The sequence below is a fragment of the Zootoca vivipara genome, chromosome 11, assembly GCF_965207765.1.
Source record: "Zootoca vivipara chromosome 11, rZooViv2.hap1.1, whole genome shotgun sequence".
NCBI classification, from domain to species: domain Eukaryota; kingdom Metazoa; phylum Chordata; class Lepidosauria; order Squamata; family Lacertidae; genus Zootoca; species Zootoca vivipara.
In genome coordinates this window covers 58,243,686-58,271,579 of record NC_142594.1, presented here as the reverse complement: position 1 = coordinate 58,271,579, position 27,894 = coordinate 58,243,686, and the positions used below count along the sequence as shown (strand labels likewise).

General features: G+C 45.3%; 2 protein-coding genes and 1 long non-coding RNA gene across 4 annotated transcripts; 2 read left to right on the top strand and 1 right to left on the bottom strand.

Annotated features, from left to right (window-relative positions):
- Positions 1-335: 335 nt before the first annotated feature.
- On the top strand, positions 336-24,890 carry LOC118092271 (uncharacterized). 2 transcript variants are annotated; one of them, XM_088654387.1, is made up of 6 exons: positions 336-473; positions 14,082-14,585; positions 14,771-14,852; positions 15,129-15,217; positions 15,908-16,034; positions 21,147-24,890. In XM_088654387.1, exons 1-6 carry the CDS (start codon positions 336-338, stop codon positions 22,136-22,138), a joined length of 1,932 nt encoding a protein of 643 aa, XP_088510513.1. In that variant the 3' UTR covers positions 22,139-24,890. The 2 variants fall into 2 exon arrangements, with proteins under 2 accessions (XP_088510513.1, XP_088510514.1); XM_088654388.1 differs by lacking the exon at positions 336-473 and adding an exon at positions 12,064-12,948.
- On the top strand, positions 375-7,112 carry LOC118092278 (uncharacterized). Its single transcript, XM_088654373.1, has 6 exons — positions 375-473; positions 2,232-2,713; positions 2,893-2,974; positions 3,250-3,332; positions 4,026-4,152; positions 4,437-7,112. Exons 2-6 carry the CDS (start codon positions 2,312-2,314, stop codon positions 5,846-5,848), a joined length of 2,106 nt encoding a protein of 701 aa, XP_088510499.1. The 5' UTR covers positions 375-473; positions 2,232-2,311; the 3' UTR covers positions 5,849-7,112.
- Positions 18,947-27,894, bottom strand: LOC148684339 (uncharacterized). Its single transcript, XR_015946452.1, has 3 exons — positions 27,779-27,894; positions 20,264-20,637; positions 18,947-19,606 (listed from the first exon to the last, which is right to left on the bottom strand). It is a non-coding gene; the product is annotated as an uncharacterized LOC148684339 (long non-coding RNA).

Sequence of the window (27,894 nt, the reverse complement as noted above, 5' to 3'; positions counted from 1 at the left end):
GTTGCAGCCAAGGCACCATCGAAAGGGCTGCTCTGCTGCTATTCTGAGTTGCAAAAGAAAGGATCGCCCCCTCCCCCTCCTCCTCTTAGATCTCTCTGGCATTTTGGATTCTGGGAAGGCGACTCCTGCTTCTTGCAGAGCCTTTTCCCTCCCATCTCCTCCTCCCGTTCCTGGCCAGGGGAGGGAGCAGCTCAGAGCCCCCCCCCCCGGCTGTGCGCGATGCCCGGGGCTCCTCCGGGAAGCCTGCTTTGCAGAGGGACGGAGGGGTGAGTTTGCTCCGCTCGGCATTGCAAGGGTTAAAAGGAGCGGAGCTGGATTCCTAGAGAGGAGAGGAAATGAAGGAGGGGCCAGGTCCCGTCCCCCCAGAGCCAAACCTTCTCCCTTCACGCCCCCCCCCCACTCCCTGCATAGGGAAAGGTCTGGCTCTGGTCTCTCTCTGCAAATGCTGCCTCGGTGGCCCCGCCTGGGATCTGGTGAGTCTCCCCTCTCTTCCCCCTATGGGTGCATTGGGGAGGAAGGGGGGTCCCAGGGCTGCAGGGGAGGGTGCATGGAGGGGGGGTGTTCGGTTCATGCATGGAGGACCCACCAGATCAAGGAGCAGAGGGTCCCGCTCCCCTCCTTCCCAGTCTGCAACTCTGCTCTTCCTCCGGATCCACTGGCTGGTCTTTGGGTCAGGGGGAAAGTCGTGCAAATAAACCCAATTGACATTGATGCACAAGTCACATTCATTACCCGAGGAGGTAGCCAGATGGAAACATTCGGACATAAAATACTCGCAGAAAATAACAATGAAAACCTGATCTACTGTGCAGTAAAATAAAGAAAGAATGTTGGAAGGTAGAGAGGGCAGAGAAAAGAAAGTGCTTCTTCCTGCGGTGCAGAGTTGAACCTTTGGAACTCCCTCCTGCAGGATGGATGGCTTTAAAAGGAGGATGAGGGGGCAAATTCGTGGAGGAGGAGAGGGGAGCCAGGGTGGGTCTACTCTGCCCTCCACCAGCCCCCTTTGCCCAAGGTACAATTACCTGAGTTCCCTGGCAAGGAGGATGGTTTGTTAAACGACTCTGGGGAGGGGGGGTGTCTCCTAGCAACTGTCAGCACCCATAACTATGGTCCCCAGGGATACTGTAGAGGAAGCCATAGAATCAGTTGGAAGGGGTCCTGAGGATCATCTAGTCCAGGCATCCCCAAACTTCGGCCCTCCAGATGTTTTGGACTACAATTCCCATCTTCCCCAACCACTGGTCCTGTTAGCTAGGGATAATGGGAGTTGTAGGCCAGAACATCTGGAGGGCCGCAGTTTGGGGATGCCTGATCTAGTCCAACCCTCTGCAATGCCAGGAGCCCTTGTGGTTAATGAAGAGTAATAGTCATATTTCTCCTTATGCTACCAATGAAATAAGAAAAAAGTTGGTCTTTGGTTGAATGTGGGAATGTTCAAAGTTTAAATTTAGATCAACCGCACTGAGCCATATGCTGATTGGGGGGTGGGGGTGTTTTCTTGTGGTTTTATTTACCTCCACCCTGCATTTTATTTTTTATTGTTCCAGTTGTTGTTTTTGTTACTCTTATTACTAAAACCACATTTCTAACCCAGGGCTGGTTGCAACCATATTCAGTATTAAAAACACACGTCTCAGCAGTCGGATATCGTGGTAAAGAGGGGAAGGTGCCTGGCTGGCCTCCGTTGGGAGGGAATTCCCTCACTGAGGAACTGCCACCAAGTGGCCCACTCTTGGGCCACCCCCACCGAAAACTACCAGGAGGACCCCCCTCTGCCAACCTGAACACCCAAGATGGTCTGTGGGGAAGGAGACAGTTCTTCAGATATTGGGGGGGGCGTAAGTGAATCCCTCATGTGAGCACTTTGAATTGAGCCTGGAAATGAACTCCTCCACCCCATTTACATTACTCATTCGTCAATCACAGCTCTGACTTCTAACTTTGACTGAAACTATTGAAAGGCAGGAGCAACCAGGCTCATTCATAGCACAGAAATACCTTCAGTTGCCTGCACATTTTGCATGGTAACTTTCCTTCTAGGAGGGCTAGAGGCTTCCTTCTGCTTCTTGTCTGCTTGTTTGTTGAAGAAAGCTAAGAATCTGATCTGTAAGAAGTACAGGCCTTGTTCCTAGCAACACTCAACCATACTTGCTCAAGGAATATCATGTCTTCTCCTGACAGTGTATAAATTTTATAACAGAACAATGTATTTGCTTTGTATGATTTGGTAGCACCTTTCATAAGGACACAGAGAACTTGGCAGAAGACCAAGGATTCCTTCTGATCTCTTGGAGGTTTCCTGAGAGCCCAGATGGAAGAGCAAGACTCAGCTGGCCCTGAAGCAGGAAGAGGCCATGCCATCGAAACTGAGAACAGTGGAGGATTCTGGGAAAACTCTGTGCAGAAGATCCTGGGTGAGAAGGGTACCCTCTGCTCAGAGGGGCAGAGCCAGCAGTTCAGACAGTTCTGCTACCAGGAGGCCAAAGGACCCAGAGAGATTTGCAGCCAACTCTACCACCTTTGCCATCAGTGGCTGAAGCCAGAAAGGCACACAAAAGCCGAGATGCTGGACCTGGTGATCTTGGAGCAGTTCCTGGCTGTCCTTCCCCCGGAGATAGAGAACTGGGTGAGGGAGTGTGGAGTGGAGACCAGTTCCCAGGCGGTGGCCCTGGCCGAAGGATTCCTCCTGAGTCAGGCAGAGGAGAGGAAGCAGGTGAGAGAGACTTCCCTCTGAACAGGTCTCTGAACAGGAGGGAGAGTATTCCCCCCCCCCACTACTAGTTTGCCCATCCTTTTTTGGAAAGCTTCCAAGGAATGATGTCTGACACCATTAGAGTGTTTACACCTGCCATTCTTTTCCTAATTCTTCTCAAATCCTTCCTGCTCTTCCAGGGAAAGGATCCATTTGCAGAGATGGGCCCGGATTCCTCTGAGGCAAAGAGGACTCTGTTGGACACCAGAGAGAGGCCCCCAGGTAAGAAACAATGAGGTGGTTTTCTCTCTATGGTCACATTCTGTGGATTTTGAAACTAATCTGAGAGTTCTTCTCATCTTTTTGGAGAAAGCATTTGTGACCTAGAATCCTAGGGAGCGGAGATGTATTTTTACACAGCTGACGACGAAATGGGTCCAAATGTCCAAATGAAAGAAGCAGGTGAGGCTTTTTCTAAGGCTCACCTGTAGCAAGAGATGCACAGCTTCACCTCTGAGAGAATCATGCCCTCATGGCTTCCCACTTAACTTTTTCAGGTGACAGAAGGATGCTGGCAAGACCTCCTCACCTGCCTTTCCATGGAGCTGGAGCAGAAGCCGTGGCTGTGGAACCAGATCAGGTAGCGGGAAGGAGCCTTGTGGGGAAGGGGCAGGCGGGGGGTGGGGGCAGCCAGACTGCTGTTTGTCCCAAAGGAATCTCCTTGCCTCCTCTTGACTCCTGTCAAAGCTGCCCTGGACAAAGTCTGAGCGTGTCAATCAAGGTTTATGTGTGGAGAATAAGGATCCTCACCTTGACTGGCCTTCAGAAGGTTGCTAGCATTATTTATCAGTAGCTTCAGTTTAATTTACATCTTTATCTCTTGATGCTAAAATCGGCTTATAAACTGTTGGAAAACCATACAACAGTGTGGTGAGGATTCACCTAACAGCCCCACCAGCTGCACAATGAGGCTATGCTCCCTCTGGCCTCCTTCCCTGTGCCCCCATGTGCCCCTTGAAATTGGCTTTAAGGCACCAGGAAGGGTCTGCCCCAGAACAGCGGACAGGGGGGCCTTCCATGGGGCAAACGGGAAGGCTTGCGCAGATCAAATGATCTGAAGACCACCATGTGGAGTTCCACTCTTTTCCAAAAGATTAATACCCGTCATTAAAAGACGCAATTAAATACATTAAAAGAATCTCACGTGTAATTAAAATATGCAGGAAAACAATCCCATTAAAACAACACAGCCATTGGCAGGCAGAAAACAACAGAGCAGTGTGAAGTAGATAATCTTTCTGCTGTCTAAGAGGAACATACTTTTTCATTTTAGGGTTCAGTTTGCTTTGAAGATGTAGCTCTCTATTTCAAAGACGAGGAATGGGCATTGCTGGATCCTGACCAGAGAGCTCTGCATAAGGAAGTCATGGAGGAGAATCGTGGGATCCTGGACTCTCTCAGTAAGGCTCCCTGTTGGATCATAATATCTGTTTTGTAATTCAGTATGTACAGTATCTCTATGTAACAAACCTCCAATATTTTGATGGAGCTCAGCAGGATCACGTACAGCATCTGGGATTCTAACACCCTGCAATGCACACCTTGAGTGGTAATGCCAGTTAACCCTGGAGGAAGACCTCACAACTAATTCTGCTCAGTTCTTCCTCTATCACAAGCATTCATTAGCATCATCCAGTAATTTGGGGCTCCATTTCTTCCTAATTTGTTTCTCTCTTCATTGCAGGTGGTAATGAATTGGAAATTAGGAACAAGAGAGAACAGGACAAATTCCACACAGTGAAAAAACCATATCAATATTTGGAGTGCGGAGAGAGTTTCAGTCAGAGCTCCCATTCCTCTTCCCATCAAAGAAATCCCATTGGACAGAAACCATATCAGTGCTTGGAATGTGGAAAGAGCTTCAGTCGGAGGGAAAGTCTCACTTTCCATCTAAGAAATCATACAGGGGATAAACCGTATCAGTGTTTGGAATGTGGAAAGAGCTTCAACCAGAAGAAAAATCTAATTTCCCATCAAATAATTCATACAAGAGAGAAACCATATCAGTGTTTGGAATGTGGAAAGAGCTTCAGTCGGAAAGAAAGTCTCAATTCCCACCAAAGAACTCATACAGGGGAGGAACCATATCGGTGCATGGAATGTGGAAAAAGCTTCACCTGGAAAGAAAGTCTCAATTCCCATCAAAGACTTCATAGTGAGGAGGAACCATTTAAATGCTTGGAATGTGGAAACAGCTTCAGTTGTAAGAGAAATCTCACTTTCCATCAAACAATTCATACAGGGGAGAAGCCGTATCAGTGCTTGGAATGTGGGAACACCTTCACCCAGAAGTTAAGTCTCATTTCCCACCATCTAATTCATACAGGAGAGAGACCGTATCAGTGCTTGGAATGTGGGAAAAGTTTCAATAAGAGGGGCAATCTCACAGCCCATCAAAGAATTCATACAAGGGGGAAACCATATCAGTGCTTGGAATGTGGAAGGAGCTTCAGCCGGAACTCCAATCTCACCACCCATCAAATAATTCATACAGGGGAGAAACCGTATCAGTGCTTGGAATGTGGAAAGAGATTCACCCATAAGAAAATTCTCACTTGCCATCAAAGAATTCACACCGGGGAGAATCCATACCAGTGCTTGGAACGTGGAAAGAGATTCATTCGGAGGGAAAGTCTCGCTTCCCATCTAAGAAATCACACAGGGGATAAACCGTATCAGTGTTTGGAATGTGGAAAGAGCTTCCGTAAGAGCTGCCATCTCACAGCCCATCAAAGAATTCATACAGGGGAAAAACCATATCAGTGCTTGGAATGTGGAAAGAGCTTCAGTCGGAAAAATGGTCTCAATTCCCACCAAAGAACTCATACAGGGGAGGAACCCTATCGGTGCATGGAATGTGGAAAAAGCTTCACCTGGAAAGAAAGTCTCAAATCCCATCAAAGACTTCATAGTGGGGAGGAACCATTTAAATGCTTGGAATGTGGAAAGAGCTTCACACGGAAAGGCAGTCTTGCTTCCCATCAAAGAATTCATAGTGGGGAGAAACCGTATCAGTGCTTGGAATGCGGAAAGAGTTTCAATAAGACGGGCAATCTCACGGCCCACCAAAGAATTCATACAAGGGGGAAACCATAGTAGTGCTTGGAATAGGGCAAGAGCTTCAGGAAGCACCAATCTCACTGCCCACCCAAGAACTCAGGAAACCCTCTATCAATGGCTGTGTATTAATTTAATTTTTGGAGGCTTCAGTATGTGGATGAGGATTGCAATGGAGAAGACCCTCCGACCCTCCGTGCCCAATATTTCTTCAAGGTGCAAGTCGCTGTACGAGGTGTTGAATACCTTTTCCTCGTCACATCTGGGGAGACGGTTAGGAGCAATTTGGCAACACTGACGAGGTAGCCATCAATGCTGATCTCTTCTCTGAAGACGTTGACAAGTAATTTGTGCTTCAAGAGCCTCCAAGTTGCAATTTTGTGCTGCTGACTGCGACTGTCGCCTTTGCGTGTCCAGGATGGGGTCGTCATGAAGCTCTTCCTGGCATCTGCTAAGCACACACAGAAAATAAGAATTCATACAGGGGGGAACCATGTCAGTGCTTGGAATGTGGGAAGAGATTCACTCAGAGCGCAAGTCTCAGGTCCCATCAAAGAATTCATACTGGAGAGAAACCATTTCAATGCTTGAAATGTGGAAAGAGCTTCAGTCAAAGGGCTGCTCTCATTGCCCGTCAAATAACTCACAGTGGGGAGAAACCATATCAGTGCACAGAATGTGGAAAAAGCTTCATTCAGAGTTCCAATCTCACTTCCCATCAAATGACTCACAGTGGCGAAAAACCATTTAAATGCTTGGAATGTGGAAAAAGCTTCAATTCCAAGAGAAGTCTCGCTTCCCATCAAAGAATCCATATGGTGGAGAAACCATATCTTTGCTTGGAATGTGGAAAGGGTTTCAGTCGTCATGCCAATCTAATGTTCCATCAAAGAACTCACAGCGGAGAGAATCAAAGTGTTATGATTCTATGATTTCTCTACACGAAGGGCGGAAATTGGGGAAAGCCTTCCCATTGTGTTTTTTCTTACAAATCCTGTCTTAAGGGTGTATTTGTGTATGGATAGTGACCTGGATTCAGGAACTAAAGTATTTACCATCACAAAAGAATAGCCAGGCTGCCCAGCTGAAGCAATCAGTGACCATTATCAGGTATCCTGACAGGCAGGATTTCTGCTGTAGACCGCCTTCTTCTGTGATTTATGTATGATGTTTTTGGGGTGGTCTTGGGCAATTTCAAAGGTCTATATAAGGGCTTGGGCACCATTTTTCAGAGTTCTCCCTCCTTCTGGTGAGTGGGGATCCTGTTGCAACAATTCCTTTAATAAAAATCAGGCTGACTAGCCGCTTTGTGGTTGGCCTCTGTTATTTTCTCCTACCACACCTACCACTTAAGGACTCTATATGGGCTCTTGGATACCCCATAAGGGAAAATGAGCCGTTTTCCCTTATAACAGCTGCGAGAGAGCTCTGCCTGGAGAGCTGCTGCCAGTCAGTGCAGGCAATACACTGTCTGCAGTCTCGCTTCCTAAAACCACACAGAACACATGGGAGCTCTGAATCTGCCTGGAACTGCTCCTCTTCTGGGCGGCTCTTCTGTCAATGCCCACAAAGGCCTCTTGGGTCCAGTCCAAAGGATGCCAGACTCGGTGCCAGGCATGTTTCCAAGGGGAGAATGTGCACAGTCGTGGCCCTGGCAGCCCTGGCAGGACCCACAGCCTCTGAGCTTGGAGGGGAAGAAGATAAGATAAGAAGAACCTGCTGGATCCGGCCAACGCTCCTGTGAGAACAGGATGCTGGACTCAATGGGCCCCTGGCTTCATCCAGTATGCTCTTCTGAGAAAAGGTAAAGGACCCCTGGATGGTTAAGTCCAGTCAAAGGTGACGATGGGGTTGTGGCGCTCATCTTGCTTTTCAGGCCGAAGGAGATGGCGTTTGTCCGCAGACAGCTTTCCAGGTCATGTGGCCACCATGACTAAACCGCTTCTGGCGCAATGGAACAGCGTGACGGAAACCAAAGCGCACGGAAACGCCGTTTACCTTCCTGCCGCAGAGATGCCTGTTTATCTACTTGCACTGGTGTGCTTTAAACTGCTAGGTTGGCAGGAGCTGGGGCAGAGCAACCCTGTTGCAGGGATTCGAACCGCCGACCTTCTGATTGGCAAGCCCAAGAAGCTCAGTGGTTTAGACCACAGCGCCACCCGCAGCACCACAACTAATCCCCTCGCAGACATCCCTGCCTGCCATCAGCTGCAGGGCTGGCTGGGGCAAAGAACTTTCCTTTTCTGAAACTCCCGGGTGGTCCTGGTGTGACTCCCGCAGGGCTGAATGGCCAAGGATGCTGCCGAGCAGCCAGACAGCCATCTCCATGCAGAGCATTTGGGGCTGCTGCCTCTCTTAATAATAATAATAATAATTTATTATTTATACCCCGCCCATCTGGCCGGGTTCCCCCAGCCACTCTGGGCGGCTTCCAAAAAAACAGAAATTCTAAAATACAGAAATCCATCAAACATTAAAAGCTTCCCTAAACAGGGCTGCCTTGAGATGCCTTCTAAAGGTCTGGTAATTGTTCTCTTTGACCTCTAGTGGGAGGGCATTCCACAGGGTGGGTGCCACTACCGAGAAGGCCCTCTGCCTGGTTCCCTGTAACTTGGCTTCTCGTAATGAGGGAACCGCCAGAAGGCCCTCGGAGCTGGACCTCAGTGTACGGGCAGAACGATGGGGGTGGAGACGCTCCTTCAGGTATACCGGACCGAGGCCATTTAGGGCTTTAAAGGTCAACACCAACACTTTGAATTGTGCTCGGAAACGTACTGGGAGCCAATGTAGGTCTTTTAGGACCGGTGTTATGTGATCTCGGCGGCCGCTCCCAGTCACCAGTCTAGCTGCCGCATTCTGGATTAGTTGTAGTTTCCGGGTCACCTTCAAAGGTAGCCCCACGTAGAGCGCATTGCAGTAGTCCAAGCGAGAGATAACTAGAGCATGCACCACTCTGGAGAGACAGTCACTGGGCAGGTAAGGACTTGCAAAATTGCCTTCCTTCTTCAATCTGCTTCCTTCTCAGCCCAGATAGTTTTGGCCTCTTCCCTGTTCCTACCACCGGGGAGGAGTTTAGCATATTGTCCTCTATACAGTAGTACCTTGGTTTGCAACTGCTTTGGATTACAACCGTTTTAGATTACAACCACGTCAAACCCGGAAGTGTGTGTCCCTTTTTTTGGATTACAACCCTTTTTATTTTTATTTTTTATTTTTTTGGATTACCACCAACCGGGGCGGGGGGGGGGGGCATTGGCAAAAGCGTGCCTTGGGTTGCAACCTGTTTTGTTTTACAACCGGACCTCTGGAATGGATTATGGTTGTAAACCAAGGTACCACTGTATTTCTAACAACATATTTCATTTTTTAAAATAATAATACTTATTCATTTTTCAAGCAAAAGCAAACAAACATAAAAACAAACAAACACAAATATTTCTTATAAATTCATAATTTTTCTTAAACAGTAGTGTGTGACTCCCCCCCCCCAATCCCCTCCATCTGAATTTCATATCAAATCTCTTTGGCAGTTCCAGAATTTATTACCTCATCAAAATCTACCTTTAAAAAAGAATTACTGGTATTTAAACTTAACCTGTTCTCTATATTTACACCGACAGCCTCTAATCCTTTCACTAAAGGATATAAATATTACAATATTTTCCAAGATATAACTTAAATTTCTTCAAATCTTCCTCCACCTCCTCTTCTTCCCGGTTGCAGAGTCTCCCAGACAGTTCAGCGAGTTCCATAAAGTCCATCATCTTCATTTGCCAGTCATCTATAGTTGGTATAGAGTTACACTTCAAAATGACCTTAACAGATTAGAGAACTGGGCCAAAGCAAACAAGACGAATTTTAACAAGGAGAATTGTAAAGTACTACACTTGGGCAAAAAAAATGAAAGGCACAAATACAGGATGGGAGACACGTGAAAAGGATCTAGGAGTCCTGGTAGACCACAAACTTGACATGAGTCAACAGTGTGATGCAGCAGCTCAAAAAGCCAATGCAATTCTGGGCTGCATCAATAGGAGTATAGCATCTAGATCTAGGGAAGTAATAGTACCACTGTATTCTGCTCTGGTCAGACCTCACCTGGAATACTGTGTCCAGTTCTGGGCACCACAGTTCAAGAAGGATACTGACAAGCTGGAACGTGTCCAGAGGAGGGCAACCAAAATGGTCAAAGGCCTGGAAATGATGCCTTATGAGGAACAGCTTAGTGAGCTGGGCATGTTTAGCCTGGAGAAGAGAAGGTTAAGGGGTAATATGATAGCCGTGTTCAAATATATCAAAGGATGCCATGTAGAGGAGGGTGAAAGGTTGTTTTCTGCTGCTCCAGAGAAGCGGACACGGAGCAACGGATTCAAGCTACAAGAAAGAAGATTCCACCTAAACATTAGGAAGAACTTCCTGACAGTAAGAGCTGTTCCGCAGTGGAATTTGCTGCCAAGGAGTGTGGTGGAGTCTCCTTCTTTGGAGGTCTTTAAGCAGAGGCTTGACAGCCATCTGTCAGGAATGCTTTGATGGTGTTTCCTGCTTGGCAGGGGGTTGGACTGGATGGCCCTTGTGGTCTCTTCCAACTCTATGATTCTATCATTCTATTCTATGATTCTATGGTATGTCTTGACTCTTCCAATTCTTCGCAAGTAGCCTCGCAGCAGTTGCGGCATACAGAAAGAATGTAGTGTCTTTTTGGGGGATTTCCTCCCCTACTACTGTATTCCCAGTAAAAAGGCTTCTGGTTTCTCTAACAACCTATATCAAGCCTGGCATTTCTAAGCAGGGTCTCCTTCCTCGACCTCCAGAATGGAAGCTGTTTTGGGGAGTTTGCCCAAGGCAGGAGAGCTTTGCCCCGGCTACCAAGGGCTCCTCCTGGCCAGCATGGCTCTGCTCTGCCTCCACAGTCCGAGTCAGCGATGCTTCTGAATGCCACTTGCTGGAAACCAGGGGAGGGGAGAGTTGCTCTTGGGCTCGACTCCTGTTTCGGGTTTCCCATAAGGGGCATCTGGCTGGCCACCGTGGGAACAGGAGGCTGGACTAGATGGGCGACTGGCTGGATCCAGCAGACGCTCCTTGCAGCTGCTGTGCCAGTTGGTTGGAGAGCTGGAACAGGGTTTGTTGTGTATTGAGTCAAAGGATTTTATCTCTGTATTATTATTGTCTGTATTTGCATTAGGATAAAGTAACTGCCTTTTGGTTCCAGAAGGTACAGCTACTATTGGTTCATTTAAGCTGCTGTATTTGGATCCTCTGTCTTATTGGTTTCCACCTTGGTTTCCACCTTAACGTAAAACACCTTGGTGGTTATCACCATTGGAAGTTATGAGTGTGAAAAAAAATAATATGAGAGAAGAATGGGTTACATATGAAAGGAAGGAAATAAATGGAAAATGAAATCCTATGAGGAAGTAAAAGGATATGTAAATGATTGGTTGCACTATCGCCAGATTAATGAAATGTATAAGGAGAATTTGAAAGAGAATGGACTTGAGGATAAGAAATCAAGGTATGAAATTGTAATGGTCAAATATTATCGAAAATGGCCCCAGAGACTTGTAGAATCGGAAGGGATTTTCTGGCTGGGATGTCTGGTGCTCCTGAGGCCCTGGTCTTGTTGTGCAATGGCCAAGTGAGCCGGGACATCAACAGGACTTTTCCCAGGTGGCTTCCCTGACCCTGGGGAGCCCAGTCAGCTGCCTGGTGGTGGAAATCTTAGAGCAAGCTTGGCTGGGCACAGGTACAGGTGTCGATGCCTCGGAATACCAGTTGCTGGAAAGGGCAGGGGGCCAGAGCGCTGTTCTGCTCATGTCCTGCCTGCAGGCTTCCCAGAGAGGCATCTGGGAAAAGAAGATGCTGGACTTGATTGGCCACTGGCCTGAGCCAGCAGGTCCCTCTTCTAGATTCATTTGTAGAGTTGGACGTGGCCTCAAAGGGTCATCTATCCATCCCCCGGCAATTCAGCTGAGATTCCCTGACAAATGACCATCCAGCCTCTGCTTAAAAAGCTCCAACCAAGGACACCGCCAGACTCAGAGAAATAGCAGAGCTGGTACCCCGCAAGGCCATCTAGTCCAGCCCCCTGTCATAGCCTGCCCTCGCTCCCCCGCCCCTTTATGTTTCTCAAGCGCCAGAGGCGGAACCTTCGCGCGCGGCCCCTGCCGCCGAGGGGGACGCCTTTCCTGGAGGGACGCGGGCGCCTTCCGCCTCCGCCTCGCTCTACCTCTCCTGTCATGGCGGCGGCCCTTCCCCTCGGAGGCTGCGCGGGAGAGACGCTCTGCGCGCAAGGGGGAGAATAGAGCAGCTTTAAGCAGGTGCTCTAGATCAGAAGCGGGTTGTTAAGCCTTAAGTTAAGAGCTTAGGGCCCCACTCTCTTGAGGGCCCCCAAAAAATGTAAAGGAAAAAATAACCTGGATGTACATTTCGAAAATACAAGATAAAAAACAAATAAAAAAGGCTACATGCAGCAACAGTGTTTGGGTTCTCCTCCCCTGGAGGTTAGTAAGCAGAGGCGAGGGGGGGGCGTCTGCAGAAGGATGCTCCTTGCGCGAGGGGGTTGGACTAGATGACCCCTGGGGGTGCCTTCCCGAGGAGCCCGAAGAGCTTTCGCAGCCAGGTGTCAGAGGCTCGTCCAGACCCAAGGAAAGTATCGCCCTCCCTCCGTCCACTTGCACAGGGAGTGGTTGCAGCCAAGGCACCATCGAAAGGGCTGCTCTGCTGCTATTCTGAGTTGCAGAAGAAAGGATCGCCCCTCCCCCCCCTCCTGGATCTCTCTCTGGCATTTTGGATTCTAGGAAGGCGACTCCTGCTTCTTGCAGAGCCTTTTCCCTCCCATCTCCACCTCCCGTTCATGACCAAGGGAGGGAGCAGCTCAGAGCACACACACACACACACCCGCTGTGCGCGATGCCCGGGGCTCCTCCGGGACTCCTGCTTTGCAGAGGGACGGAGGGGTGAGCATTGCAAGGGTTAAAAGGAGCGGAGCTGGATTCCTAGAGAGGAGAGGAAATGAAGGAGGGGTCCCCCCCAGAGCCAAACCGTCTCCCTCCACGCCCCCCCCTCCACTCCCTGCATAGGGAAAGGTCTGGCTCTGGTCTCTCTGCAAATGCTGCCTCGGTGGCCCCGCCTGGGATCTGGTGAGTCTCCCCTCTCTTCCCCCTATGGGTGCATTGGGGAGGAAGGGGGGGTCCCCGGGCTGCAGGGGAGGGTGCATGGAGGGGGCGCTGTTCGGTTCATGCATGGAGGACCCACCAGATCAAGGAGCAGAGGGTCCCGCTCCCCTCCTTCCTAGTCTGCAACTCTGCTCTTCCTCCGGATCCACTGGCTGGTCTTTGGGTCAGGGGGAAAGTCGTGCAAATAAACCCAATTGAGATTGATGCACAAGTCACATTCATTACCAGAGGTGGTAGCCAGATGGAAACATTCGGACATAAAATACACGCAGAAAATAACAATGAAAACCTGATCTGTGCAGTAAATAAAGAAATAATGGGAGCGGAGTTCAAAGTTTAAATTTAGATCAACCGCACTGAGCCAAATGCTGATGGGGGGTGGGGTGTTTTCTTGCGGTTTTATTTACATCCACCCTACACTTTATTTTTTTATTGTTCCAGTTGTTGTTTTGTTACTCTTATTACTAAAAGCACATTTCTAACCCAGGGCTGGTTGCAACCATATTCAGTATTAAAAACACACGTCTCAGCAGTCGGATATCGTGGTAAAGAGGGGAAGGTGCCTGGCTGGCCTCCGTTGGGAGGGAATTCCCACTCTTGGGCCACCCCCACCGAACACTCTGAGGGTGGTGATGAAGCTACCAGGAGGACCCCCCTTTGCCAACCTGAACACCCAAGATGGTCTGTGGGGAAGGAGGCAGTTCTTCAGATATTGGGGGGTGTAAGTGAATCCCTCGTGTGAGCACTTTGAATTGAGCCTGGAAATGAACTCCTCCACCCCATTTACATTACTCACTTGTCAGTTACAGCTCTGACTGGATTCATATACTGAAAATACTGAAAGGCAGGAGCAACCAGGCTCATTCATAGCACAGAAATCCCTTCAGTTGCCTGCACATTTTGCATGGTAACTTTCCTTCTAGGAGGGCTAGAGGCTTCCTTCTCCTTCTTGCCTGCTTGTTTCTTGAAGAAAGCTAAGAACCTGAGCTGTAAGTGGTACAGGCCTTGTTCCTAGCAAGACTCAACCATGCTTACTCAGGCGACATTTTTCTCTCCTGACAGTGTATAAATTTTAAAACTATGTATTTGCTTTGTAGGATTTGCTAGCAGTTCTCATAAGGACAGACGGAACTTGGCAGAAGACCAAGGGTTCCTTCCAATCTCTTGGAGGCTTCCTGAGAGCCCAGATGGATGAACAAGACTCAGCTGGCCCTGAAGCAGGAAGAGGCCATGCCATCGAAACTGAGAGCAGTGAAGGATTCTGGGAAAGCTCCATGCAGAAGATCCTGGGTGAGGAGGACACTCTCCATTCAGATGTGCAGAGCCAGCTGTTCAGGCAGTTCTGCTACCAGGAGGCCGAAGGACCCAGAGAGATTTGCAGCCATCTCTACCACCTTTGCCATCAGTGGCTGAAGCCAGAAAGGCACACAAAAGCTCAGATGGTGGACCTGGTGATCTTGGAGCAGTTCCTGGCTGTCCTTCCACCGGAGATGGAGAGCTGGGTGAGGGAATGTGGAGCAGAGACCAGTTCTCAGGCGGTGGCCCTGGCCGAAGGATTCCTCCTGAGTCAGGAAATGGAGAGACAGCAGGCAGAGCAGCAGGTGAGAGAGACTTCCCTCTGGATACTCCCAAGGGGGTCTGAACAGGAGGGAGAGTATACCCAAACTCTCTCCTAATGGCCCATCCATTTTTGGAAAGCTTCCAAGGAATGATGTCTGACACCATTAGAGAGTTTACACCTGCCATTCTTTTCCTAATTCTTCTCAAATCCTTCCTGCTCTTCCAGGGAAAGGATCCATTTGCAGAGATGGGCCCGGATTCCTCTGAGGCAAAGAGGACTCTGTGGGACACCAGAGAGAGGCCCCCAGGTAAGAAGCAATGAGGTGTTTTTTTTCTCTTTGGTCACATTCTGTGGATTTTGAAACTAATCTGAGAGCTCTTCTCATCTTTTTGGAAAAAACATTTGTGACCTAGAATCCTAGGGAGCGGAAATGTATTTTTACGCAGCTAACGACGAAATGGGTCCAAATGTCCAAATGAAAGAAGCAGGTGAGGCTTTTTCTAAGGCCCCCCTGTAGCTAAAGATGCACAGCTTCACCTCTGAGAGAATCATGCCCTCATGGCTTCCCACTTAACTTTGTCAGGTGACAGAAGGATGCTGGCAAGACCTCCTCACCTGCCTTTCCATGGAGGTGGAGCAGAAGCAGAAGCCGTGGCTGTGGAACCAGATCAGGTAGCGGGAAGGAGCCTTGTGGGGAAGAGGCAGGGGGGTGGGGCAGCCAGACCGCTTTTTGTCCCAAAGGAATCTCCTTGCCTCCTCTTGACTTCTGTCAAAGCTGCCCTGGACAAAGTCTGAGCATGTCAATCAAGGTTTATGTGTGGAGAATAAGGATCCTCACCTTGACTGGCCTTCAGAAGGTTGCTAGCATTATTTATCAGTAGCTTCAGTTTAATGTACATCTTTATCTCTTAATGCTAAAATCGGCTTATAAGCTGTTGGAAAACCATACAACAGTGTGGTGAGGATTCACCTAACAGCCCCACCAGCTGCACAATGAGGCTATGCTCCCTCTGTCCCCCTTCCCTGTGCCCCCCACGTGCCCCTTGAAGTTGGCTTTAAGGCACCAGGAAGGGTCTGCCCCAGAACAGCGGACAGGGAGGCCTTCCATGGGGCAAACGGGAAGGCTTGCGCAGATCAAATGATCTGAAGACCACCATGTGGAGTTCCACTCTTTTCCAAAAGATTAATACCCATCATTAAAAGACGCTATTAAATACATTAAAATAATCTCACATGTAATTAAAATATGCAGGAAAACAAACCTATTAAAACAACACAGCCATTGGCAGGCAGAAAACAACAGAGCAGTGTGAAGTAGATAATCTTTCTGCTGTCTAAGAGGAACATACTTTTTCATTTTAGGGTTCAGTTTGCTTTGAAGATGTAGCGCTCTATTTCACAGACGAGGAATGGGCATTGCTGGATCCTGACCAGAGAGCTCTGCATAAGGAAGTCATGGAGGAGAATCGTGGGATCCTGGACTCTCTCAGTAAGGCTCCCTGTTGGATCATAATATCTGTTTTAGAATTCAGTACGTACAGTATCTCTATGTAACAAACCTCCAATAACTATTATTTTGGTTTTCTTCATATTTATCTTCAATCTTGCTACCTCTCCATATTTTTATAATATAATTTTAAGATTTATAATTGATTCTAAGGGGTCCTCTAACATTATTACTACATCATCGGCAAAAGCCTTAATTTTATACATGCTATTCCCCCGCTTTAATTCCCTTAATATTAATATCTTCATTTATTGCCTTTAACACAAACAGGAGTGGTGATAGCGGGCACCCTTGACGAGTACCCCTTGACACTTCGAACTCATCCGATAATTCTCCATTAACAATCAACTTAGCTACTTGTTTCTTATATATGGCATTTACTCCCTGAAAAAAATTCCCTTCAATTCCTATTTTCCCCATCATTTTTTTTTCATATAATTCCAATTTACATTATCAAACGCTTTCTCTGCATCGAGGAATACAAATGCTGCTTTTTTGCCTGGGTTCTAATCTAGAAATTCTATTAGATCTATCAATATACTCACATTCCTGCTCATCTTCCTTCCCGGTAGAAAACCCTGTTGATTCATCCCTATAATTCTGTTAAGAATCCCTTTCACACGCTTCGCCAAAATACTAACAAAAATTTTGTAGTCTGCATTTAATAAAGAAATAGGTCTGAAATTTCTACTTGATCAATGCTTTTATCTCCTTTGGGGGTTAACGTAATATACGCCTCTTGCCATGTCTTTGGAAGAACACCCTTTTCCATTATTCTATTTACTAATTTTTGATACATCTCCCCTAATTCTATCTTAAATATTTTGTAATGTAAATTTGTAAGGCCATCAGGCCCTGGGGATTTTCCTATTTTAAGATTACCTATAATTTTGTGAATCTCTTGTATTGAAATTGGATTATTTAATTTTTCTTTTCTTCATTGTTTATTTGTGTTAATTTACAACTTTTAAGATACTCTTCTATTTTCTCTTCCTTTATTTTTTCTCCTGTATATAATTTTCTATATTTCACAAAACATTTCAATATATCTTCTTTTTTTGTCCAATTTTTCTCCCCATTCTTGATATTTGTAATTATTTTTTCACTTTGTTTTTCCTTAACCTCCATGCCAGTAATTTCCCAATTTCTCCCCTAGCTTCGAAAGTTCTCTGCTTAGCCCATTTGATTTTCTTTTCTATCTCATAACTCATTAATGCAGATAACTCATTTTGCCAGATTTTGACTTGTAATGCTGCTTTTTCATTTTTAGGATTTTTAAATTAAATTCAAATTCTTTTCTCTTTCTTTTTTATTTTGCTTTTCTGCTGGATGTATATTCCTCTTATAAACGCTTTGCTTGCATCCCAGACTGTTTCTAAACACACATCTTCTGTATTATTGATTTGAAAAAATTCATTTAATGCTTCCTTCATTTTTATAATGAAATTCTCATCATTTAAAATGCCTTCATCCATACGCCATCTTGTAGATTTCTTATAATTGTCCTTTAATTTTAACATCACCAAATTATGATCTGTCAGGGATTTTATCATTGTTTCGCATTTTGTTAATTTTGGGATTAAATTTTTTGATAACCACATAATATCTATTCTTGATGCTGATTTTTTTGAGTCCGAATAATATGTGTACTTCCTTTCCCTCTCATTCATCAATCTCCAACAGTCTACTAATTCAAAAATATCCACAATATTAAAAAACACACCTGGTAGCTTCCCCTTATTCTTTCTCCCAGCTTTTGATCTGTCTAGTTATGGTCTCACTACACCATTGAAATCCCCTACGAGGATTACTTCTTCTTCATTCACATACTCCCCTATCTGCTCATTTAACTCTTTAAAGAAATTTATCTTACTTCCATTTGGTGCATAAACATTTATCACAATAACATTTCTATTTGGCGGATAAAGTTTCGTTCCAACCACTCTCCCATCTTTATCCTGAAACAATTTTTCTGCTTTAATATTATGTTTAATATAAGTTACTACTCCTCTTTTCTTTCTCCGGTCTGAGGAGACATATTCTTCACCCAATCTTTTTTTTTTCAACACTCTTTCATGCTTTTTTGAAACATGGGCTTCTTGTAGACGGATCACGTCCCAGGTACCTTTTTTAAATATATGCTCTATCTTGTTCCTTTTAATTTTATTATTTAGCCCATTAATATTCCAGGAGATAATATTAAGATTCATTCCTTTATTAGAATAATTTCCCTTTGCAAATCAATCCTTTCTATACTTTATCTCAGATATAAAATTATATTATGCAAATTTATAAAATTATACAACACTTATCAGGAAAAAAAGCAAAACAATCTCAGAGATAGGTATTAAACAAAACATCAATCTACCCACTTAATCCCTTCCAGTTTAATTTATTCTTGTCTAGAGAAGTTTTCAAGATCAAATTCGACTTTAATAAACAGTTTTATGCGGCAAGTATTGACTATTAGTTATAAAAAGATGTCACTTAATAGAACTTCACCAAGACGACTAATAATAAATATCGCTCATTAGATTCAATATAATCAATAATTTCAATTCAATCTCTCCAGCTGTCCCTCAATTTGATCCTCCTCGTTGTTTTCCCCCTCCTCTCCCCTTAAGTCTTTCTTATTTTTATTGCTGAATCTTTCTGCTTCTTCCGCCGATCTTACTGTCTTCTTTTTCCCTTTGAATGTAAATGTTATACCTTCAGGGAACTCCCAAACATACCAGATTCCCATTTTTCTCAGGGCATCTGTTAGAACTTTATAATTCTGTCTTTTCATTCTCAGTCTTTTTGGAATTTCTTTAAAGATGGATACTGTTCTCCCCTCAATTATGAGGTCTGATTGTTTCTTCCTCTGAAGAATTTTGTCTTTCAACAGCATCGAATTCATGTTAATCATGCAGTCACCTGACATCTTATCATTCCTCCTTCTATCTGTCCTTATTCTATAAACCTTATCAATATCCAGCCATAATTCATCTTCTTTTACTTTCAGCCACACTGCTAATTCCTTTATTATCTTTTCATCAATCTGCTCGTTTGGGACCTCTGGCACGCCCCTCAAACGCAAAACCAAGGATTTTTGTTTCATATCGAGCATAGCTATCTGGTCTGCCAACTCTTCTTGTTGCGGTTTCAATCTTTGTCTTTCATCTTCTTCTACCCCTTGGACTTTCTGTATTTCTTTATTTTCAGAAATTATCTTCTTTATCGAGTCGTCTTGCTTATTTATTTTTAAATTCACCTCCTTTGTTGCCTTATCTAACTCTTTGTTTTTACCACTTAATTCCTTTATCTGTCCCGACATTTCTGAAATCACTTTAGAGTTTTGTTCTATTTTGGCTTCAATTGAGTCTAATTTTTCATTTAGTGACTTGTTCATTTCAGTTATTAGCTCTTTGATGTCTGCTAGTGCATCATTTTCTGTAGTCGTCGAATATCTTTTTGCTTGGTTTCCTGATGTACTTGCTGCCATTGCTTGCGCTTTCGTACTCCTTGTTGACGTCATTTTGCCAAGATCTATTCTGCAAAGTCCGTTATACTGTCTAAAAGGGGAAAAAACATTCACACTTTATTTCACGTCCTGATTTGCTCTTTTTAATTTTGGAAGTTCCCTTCCCCCCCCCCCAGCAGAGCATTGTATCTTATCTTATTTTCCTCTTTTGAAATTGGGATTTAGTTTTCAAAATGTGGTATCAGCCTTGACACATGTTGTCTACCCTTTAAGCACAATGCCTGTTGATTTTACATTTACAATGTGAGAGTTTCTTCTATCCACCAGGTGTCACTATTGGTTATTTCTCATTTAGACACCTTTCTACGTTCCATTTTTCACCTCCAGCCACTCTTACGGTAGACCTCTATTTCCGTAGAGAAGACGGAAGAGGAGAAGCTCCGTGACTTGGCACAATCTAGGTCTCCATTTCCCCCCATATCGAAAAGCCTTTCATTGAATGAAATTAACACCTCTTCACAATATTAAAACCGTCTGTCTTCTAGGTCTTTAAACTGCTTTCACCCTTCAAACTTTGCCTCCCCTCCTCTCTCTTTTCAAAGTCCAAATACCTTTATTTTAAGATTTTAACTTATGGGAGATCTTTTTAAGTCTCTCCTATTTTTTTTAAAAGTCTCTCTCCAGCGCTACAATGTGACAGGCTTCTCACCCTCGTTAATTTGCTTGAAAAAAAGATACAGAGTAATACTTAGCAGGTTCTTTTCGCGATGTTTCAAGCTGTCCCTCGATCTTTCTTCTCCGGTTTGCTTCTAAGTCTTTGATCTTTTCTCTTCTTCTGTGCTCCCAAACCGGTTGCTTTTCTTATTCCTGGATCAAGGAGTCTTGGGCGCTCACTAGGTGGGTTTTGGGGTGCTCTGTCGGTAGGCAACTTGATTACCTTTGCGTTCTGCGTTCGGCTCCTTTCCGTACCTTCCACCGCTGGGTGCAGGCACCACCGGATGCTGGCACGGAGTTCTGCCTTCTTACGCCGCTCTTCCCATTCTCAGCAAAGCCCCTCACTTTGCTGTTAGAGGGGGTGTGAGCATTTTCACCCCTCCCGTTCTGAAAATCTGGTGATACCTGCTGTTGGGAGAGAACAGTTAGGAATTGTTACTTTGTTGTTTTACATTCCTTACTCTGCTCTCTGCCGTGTGCTGTATGCAGCTGAATATCTGCTGGGGATAAGATGGCTAAGTGAGAGGCTGTAACACTCACAAAGCCAGATCTACAAATATGCAGTAGTTAATAGAAATAAATGAGGAATGTTTTGAAACCTCTACAAATGCTTCTGTTGTTTACTGCTGAGTTGGTGCTCATAAAGCCCAGTTATGAGTCCATGATTCCCGGGTGTATGCTGAAGGTGTTCCAGACGTCCTGCCCAGGCATAGCGGCCTAAGAAGACCTGGACAGATCCTGGCATTTACCCACAGGGTGTGTGTTGAGCGCTAAACCCCCTTTCTTTTGCCGACGACCTTTCTTTTCCTTAAGAATAAAATGTAAAGAATAGACTCCGTAATTACGGAGCTCTACTTTTCCCACCCGCTCTCTAGCGTGCCCAAACCGGAAGTCCCTAATTTGTTTCTTCATTACAGGTGGTGATGAATTGGAAATTAGGAACAAGAGAGAACAGGACAAAATCCACACAGTGAAAAAACCATATCAATATTTGGAGTGTGGAGAGAGTTTCAGTCAGAGCTCCCATTCCTCTTCCCATCAAAGAAATCCCATTGGACAGAAACCATATCAGTGCTTGGAATGTGGAAGGAGCTTCAGCCGGAACTCCAATCTTACCTCCCATCAAATAATTCATACAGGGGAGAAAGCATATCAGTGCTTGGAATGTGGAAAGAGATTCACCCATAAGAAAAATCTCACTTGCCATCAAAGAATTCATACTGGGGAAAATCCATACCAGTGCTTGGAATGTGGAAAGAGATTCATTCGGAGGGAAAGTCTCACTTCCCATCTAAGAAATCATACAGGGGATAAACCGTATCAGTGTTTGGAATGTGGAAAGAGCTTCAACCAGAAGAAAAATCTCATTTCCCATCAAATAATTCATACAAGAGAGAAACCATATCAGTGTTTGGAATGTGGAAAGAGCTTCCGTAAGAGCTGCCACCTCACACCCCATCAAAGAATTCATACTGGAGAAAAACCATATCAGTGCTTGGAATGTGGAAAGAGCTTCAGTCGGAAAGATAGTCTCAATTCCCACCAAAGAATTCATACAGGGGAGGAACCATATCAGTGCATGGAATGTGGAAAAAGCTTCACCTGGAAAGAAAGTCTCAATTCCCATCAAAGACTTCATAGTGGGGAGGAACCATTTAAATGCTTGGAATGTGGAAACAGCTTCAGTTGTAAGAGAAATCTCACTTTCCATCAAACAATTCATACAGGGGAGAAACCATATCAATGCTTGGAATGTGGGAACACCTTCACCCAGAAGTTAAGTCTCATTTCCCACAATCTAATTCATACAGGAGAGAGACCGTATCAGTGCTTGGAATGTGGGAAAAGTTTCAATAAGAGGGGCAATCTCACAGCCCATCAAAGAATTCATACAAGGGGGAAACTATAGTAGTGCTTGGAATAGGGCAAGAGCTTCAGTAAGCACCAATCTCACTGCCCACCCAAGAACTCAGGAAACCCTCTATTAATGGCTGTGTATTTGTAATTTAATTTTTGGAGGCTTCAGTATGTGGATGAGGATTGCAATGGAGAAGACCCACAGTGCCCAATATTTCTTCAAGGTGCAAGTCGCTGTGCGAGGTGTTGAATACCTTTTCCACGTCACATCTGGGGAGACGGTTAGGAGGGATTTGGCAACCCTGACGAGGTAGCCATCAATGCTGATCTCTGCAGTCCTTTGTGTGTCCACGATGGTGTCATAGAATCATAGAGTTGGAAGAGACCACAAGGGCCATCCAGTCCAACCCCCTGCCAAGCAGGAAACACCATCAAAACATTCTTGACATATGGCTTCTTGGCAGCAAATTCCACTGCTGAACAGCTCTTACTGTCAGGGAGTTCTTCCTAATGTTTAGGTGGAATCTTCCTTCTTGTAGTTTGAATCCATTGCTCCATGTCCGCATCTCTGGAGCAGCAGAAAACAACCTTTCTCCCTCCTCTATATGACATCCTTTGATATATTTGAACATGGCTATCATATCACCCCTTAACCTTCTCTTCTCCAGGCTAAACATACCCAGCTCCCTAAGCCGTTCCTCATAAGGCATCATTTCCAGGCCTTTGACCATCTTGGTTGCCCTCCTCTGGACACTTTCCAGCTTGTCAGTACTGTATCCTTCTTGAACTGTGGTACCCAGAACTGGACACAGTACTCCAGGTGAGGTCTGACCAGAGCAGAATACAGTGGTACTATTACTTCCCTAGATCTAGATGCTATACTCCTATTGATGCAGCCCAGAATTGCATTGGCTTTTTTAGCTGCTGCATCACACTGTTGACTCATGTCAAGTTTGTGGTCTACCAAGACTCCTAGATCCTTTTCACATGTACTGCTCTCAAGCCAGGTGTCACCCATCCTGTATTTGTGCCTTTCATTTTTTTTGCCCAAGTGTAGTACTTTACATTTCTCCCTGTTAAAATTCATCTTGTTTGCTTTGGCCCAGTTGTCTAATCTGTTAAGGTCATTTTGAAGTGTGATCCTGTCCTCTGGGGTATTAGCCACCGCTCCCAATTTAGCGTCATCTGTAAACTTGCTCAGGATGCCCTCAAGCCCATCATCCAAGTCATTGATAAAGATGTTGAATAAGACTGGGCCCAAGACAGAACCCTGTGGCACCCCACTAGTCACTACTCTCCAGGATGAGGAGGAGCCATTGATGAGCACCCTTTGGGTTCGGTCAGTCAGCCAGTTACAAATCCACTGAATGGTAGCATTGTCTAGCCCGCATTTTACCAGCTTCTTTACAAGAATATCATGGGGCACCTTGTCAAAGGCCTTCCTGAAATCAAGATAGGCTATATACACAGCATTCCCTTCATCTACCAGGCTTGTAATTTTGTCAAAAAATGAGATCAGATTAGTCTGACATGACCTATTTTTCAGACACCCATGCTGACTTTTAGTGATCACAGCGTTCCTTTCTAGGTGCTCACAGACCGTTTGCTTAATGATCTGCTCTAGAATCTTTCCTGGTATTGATGTCAGGCTGACTGGGCGGTAATTGTTTGGGTCCTCTCTTTTCCCCTTTTTGAAAATAGGGACAACATTTGCCCTCCTCCAGTCTGCTGGAACTTCGCCTGTTCTCCAGGAATTTTCAAAGATTATTGCCAGTGGTTCTGAAATCACCTCTGCCAGTTCTTTTAATACTCTTGGATGTAGTTCATCTGGCCCTGGAGACTTGAATACATCTAAACTAGCCAAGTATTCTTGTACTACCTCCTTAATTAATCTGGGCTGTGTTTCCCCTGCTGAATCATCTGCTCCATAGTCTTCAGGTCGGGCATTGTTTTCTTTTTTGGAGAAGACTGAGGCAAAGAAAGCGTTGAGGAGTTCTGCCCTTTCTCTATCCCCTGTTTGCATTTCCCCATCTTCTCCTCTAAGTGACCCCACTGTTTCCTTGTTCTTCCTTTTGCTATGGACATGCCCATTAAAGACATTTTTGTTGCTTTTAATCTCTCTAGCAAGCCTGAGTTCATTCTGTGCTTTAGCTTTTCTGACTTTGTCTCTACACGTGCTGGCTATTTGTTTGAATTCCTCTCTGGTGGTTTCCCCCCTTTTCCATTTTTTGGTACATATCCCTTTTAAATCTTAACTCAGTTAAAAGTTATTTAGATAGCCACCCTGGCTTCTTTGGGCACCTTCCATGTTTCTGTCTCATTGGTATTGCCTGAAGTTGTGCTTTTAATATCTCCCTTTTAACAAACTCCTAACCATCATGAACTCCCTTCCCTTTTAGTATTTCTGTCCATGGGATCTCACCCAGCGTTTCCCTAAGTTTTCTGAAGTCAGCTTTTTTAAAGTCTAGAATTTGAGTCTTAGTATGCTTGGTTGCTCCTTTCTGCTGAATAATAAACTCCAGAAGAGCATGGTCACTCCCACCTAATGATTCTGCCACTTCTACCCAGCTAACCAAGTCATCACTATTGGTTAGGATCAGATCTAAAATGGCTGATCCTCTTGTTGCTTCTCCCACTTTCTGGACAATGAAATAGTCTGCAAGGCCAGTGAGGAATCTGTTCGATCTTATGCTCTTGGCTGAGTTTGCAATCCAACAAATATCAGAATCGTTCAAATCCCCCATTACTACTCTCTCACTTCCTTTTTTTTAAAAAAAATTATTAAAGATTTCTTGAATTACAAAGGTGTGTGCAGTGTCTCGCATTTTTTAACTTGTATCATTTTTGCAAATCATTTTCATTCGTTAAGACACTAAGAAGAAAGAGGGAAAACGAGGTAGATAGGGGATGGGAGGGTGGATGGGGATGAGAGTAGGTGACGATGTTTCTGTTTTGCTTAATATATGTAGGGCTTGATGTCAGCTTTGTTTGTGTTGGTACTCCTTTATTTACTTGTGTTCTTTTGATGATGAGAGAGATTGGGGTTGGCCAAGGGTGTGGTTGTTCATTTGTAATTGGCAATGATGGTCTTTGTTTTCATGTGTGAGTGGGGTGGGTGGGTACTTTTGGGTCAGGTTAGCCATACTGATTTTTATGCTGACGGTAAATTTTTGTCATTATCTTGTTGGGCTGTGTGTGTGATAAAGGGGAACCATACCGGCAAGGCCGGTGCTAGGGTTTTTTTGCGCCCTAGGCGAGATCACCTTCTGGCGCCCCCCGCCCCCCCCCCAAATTTTTTCCCAGAGTTGTTGACCTTTTTTAGAGAAAATAAAAGTGGAATTAAAAAAATAGAAAAATACAGTGGTACTTCTACTTACGAATAACTCTACTTACGAATGTTTCTACTTACGAACGGAGCTTGACATTTGGGTGATCATTTTCAGCACTTGGTAGACTCCTACCTTCAGGACCATTATCTCCCTCCCCCACAATTTCTTTCAATTAAAAAATTTTTCCCTTACATTTTTTTCTGTTACGGTGTCCAATGTCTTCAATTCCTTTTTGTTAAAAAAAAAATCCACCGCTCCTCCGCTGCCGGCTCGGAGCTTCACTCTGTGAGGGTAGTGGTTTACAGTGGTACCTCGGTTTATGAACACAATTGGTTCCGGAAGTCTGTTCATAAACTGAAGCGTTCATAAACTGAAGCGAACTTTCCCATTGAAAGTAATGGAAAGTGAATTAATCCGTTCCAGATGGGTCCGCGGCATTCGTAAACCGAAAATTCATAAACCGAGGTGTTCATAACATCATGACATCATTATTTGGTGCCGTCCTTCAGAGCTTTTGCTGGTGACAGTGCACGATCAGCCTGTCTATTGGATGCTGCTGGAGTCTTCAGTGCTGCTGGAGTCTTCAGAGCTTCTGCTGGTGATGTATAATTTGCGCGCCACTTTTTTTGTGTTTAATCATTATTTTAGGTATGAAAGGTGTGCTTTTTTTGGGGGGAAATTATGCCAGATCCCTCCCTGATGGGCAAGGTACACTTTGTCCTAATTTGATGCAATTCGGTTCAGCGGTTACGGTGCAAGGCTGTTACATCCGCGCACACAGTGGGAACATTTATATATATATATAGATTTTTCTGATCCACAGATGACACAAAAGGACTCTTCTCTATTTATTTTTATCATTTATTACTCCTATGATCCTTGCTTATAAAACCCAATAAAAGTTATTCCATATTGAAATGGAAAAGACAACACACAGAGACCCACGGCCCATCTGCACCGTGTTTGCAAAGCAGGATCAGAGCATTTGTTGTTAGGATCGCTTACTCTTGAGTAGGACCCTGGTAGAGACACATACCCGGCTGGCATGTTCTTTCCCTCCTGGTAGATCATTCGGGAGCTTCAAAAGCTTTCTCCAGCCCGAACATTGCAGCGACTGATGCGAACTGACATCAGCACACTGACACCAGCAGCACAGCATTTTGGCTAATTACTTTTATTTACATATAAACACACACGGAGCACTGCAACATGGCTCCCCCTCTCTCTCTAGCATCCTGGCTAAGCACTTCTAAAAAGCTTTAAAGAGCTCCTCCTGCTTTTAAAGCCCCCTAGCTTGGTGGCCATCCCTGCCTCTTGTGGGAGGGAGTTCCGTAGGTTTAACTGCACCGCATGAAGGAGCACTTTCTTTTTTTCCTGCCCTCTATCTTCCAACAGTCCTTATTTATTTGCTGCTGTTAAGGGGGAAAAATTCCAGGGTGAGAGGCTACTCAACAGTCCAGCTTGTCGAGGTGCAAGTCCCTCACAGGTCCATGCGGTCAGTAAAAGAAGGACGTTCCAGCCAAGTCATTTGGAGCAAAACAACAGTAGACCATGATCTTTATTGTTGCGCAACAGGTCCCCCCAGGAGTAAGAACCCCAAGCATGGGGTGACCTCTTCTTTGAAACCTTCCCTCTTTCCCCCACAATGCACTTCGAGGGGCATCACTGATACATCATCACTACATCACTAGCGTGTCACAAATGGGGAGGGCTATACAAGGGTGACACAAGTTCAACATTAGGTCACTATCAGACACCTTTCCCAACGCCTCTTAAGTCCCCATCACCGAAAGAACAAGAAAACTCTTGCTATCTCCTTGCCCTCAGGACTTGAGATGGGCTTTCAGAACAAACACCTGACTTGCTCAGGCGCCTCTGCCGATGTCTCTTGTTGCCCCCCTGGTCACTCCCTGGGTGGGCTGCCATGGATGTTCCTGCTGCCTACGTGACTTCCTGCTTCTTAGTTCATGGAGGGAGGTGGAGTCCAGATTCACCTTTCTTTAAGGGTTCAAATGGCGCTGGAATGAGGAGAGTCGGTTAAAGTATGGATTTTCTATGAATTTATAAAGCTAGGTATCTTCCCTGAGCTGTCAAGTCGAAAGGATACATTCAGGCATAAATGTGAGATTAATTTGCACGCCTTTTTTTCCTGAGCCAAAGAACCACAAGCAGCGCAAGGATCCGAAGCAAGAACAGAACTGCAGACTTCTTGCAAACTCGCCCCCTCCCTGGCTTTCCTTTTTCAGGAAGGGGGAGAAACCTCTGCTCCCTGATTTCTGAACAGGCACCCTTCCCCTGTAGCCCTGGGACCCCCCCCCCCTTCTCCCCAATGTACCCGAAGGGGGATGAGAGAGGAGACTCACCAGATCCCAGCGCTTGCACAGAAGGAAGACAAAATATGCACATTCCTCCCCCGGGTAGCAAGGGACTTCGGAAGGAGGTGCTTTGCTCCGGACTCTGGGAAACCTGCCTTTATTCC

Excerpts from the sequence above, each read along its gene's own strand:
- LOC118092271 (XM_088654387.1), top strand. The coding sequence starts at position 336 with ATGAAGGAGGGGCCAGGTCCCGTCCCCCCAGAGCCAAACCTTCTCCCT. Across the intron at positions 15,218-15,907 it reads TGGCTGTGGAACCAGATCAG|GGTTCAGTTTGCTTTGAAGA; the intron begins GTAGCGGGAAGG and ends TTTTCATTTTAG. Across the intron at positions 16,035-21,146 it reads TGGGATCCTGGACTCTCTCA|GTGGTGATGAATTGGAAATT; the intron begins GTAAGGCTCCCT and ends TCTTCATTACAG.
- LOC118092278 (XM_088654373.1), top strand. The coding sequence starts at position 2,312 with ATGGAAGAGCAAGACTCAGCTGGCCCTGAAGCAGGAAGAGGCCATGCC. Across the intron at positions 2,975-3,249 it reads CACCAGAGAGAGGCCCCCAG|GTGACAGAAGGATGCTGGCA; the intron begins GTAAGAAACAAT and ends TAACTTTTTCAG. Across the intron at positions 3,333-4,025 it reads TGGCTGTGGAACCAGATCAG|GGTTCAGTTTGCTTTGAAGA; the intron begins GTAGCGGGAAGG and ends TTTTCATTTTAG.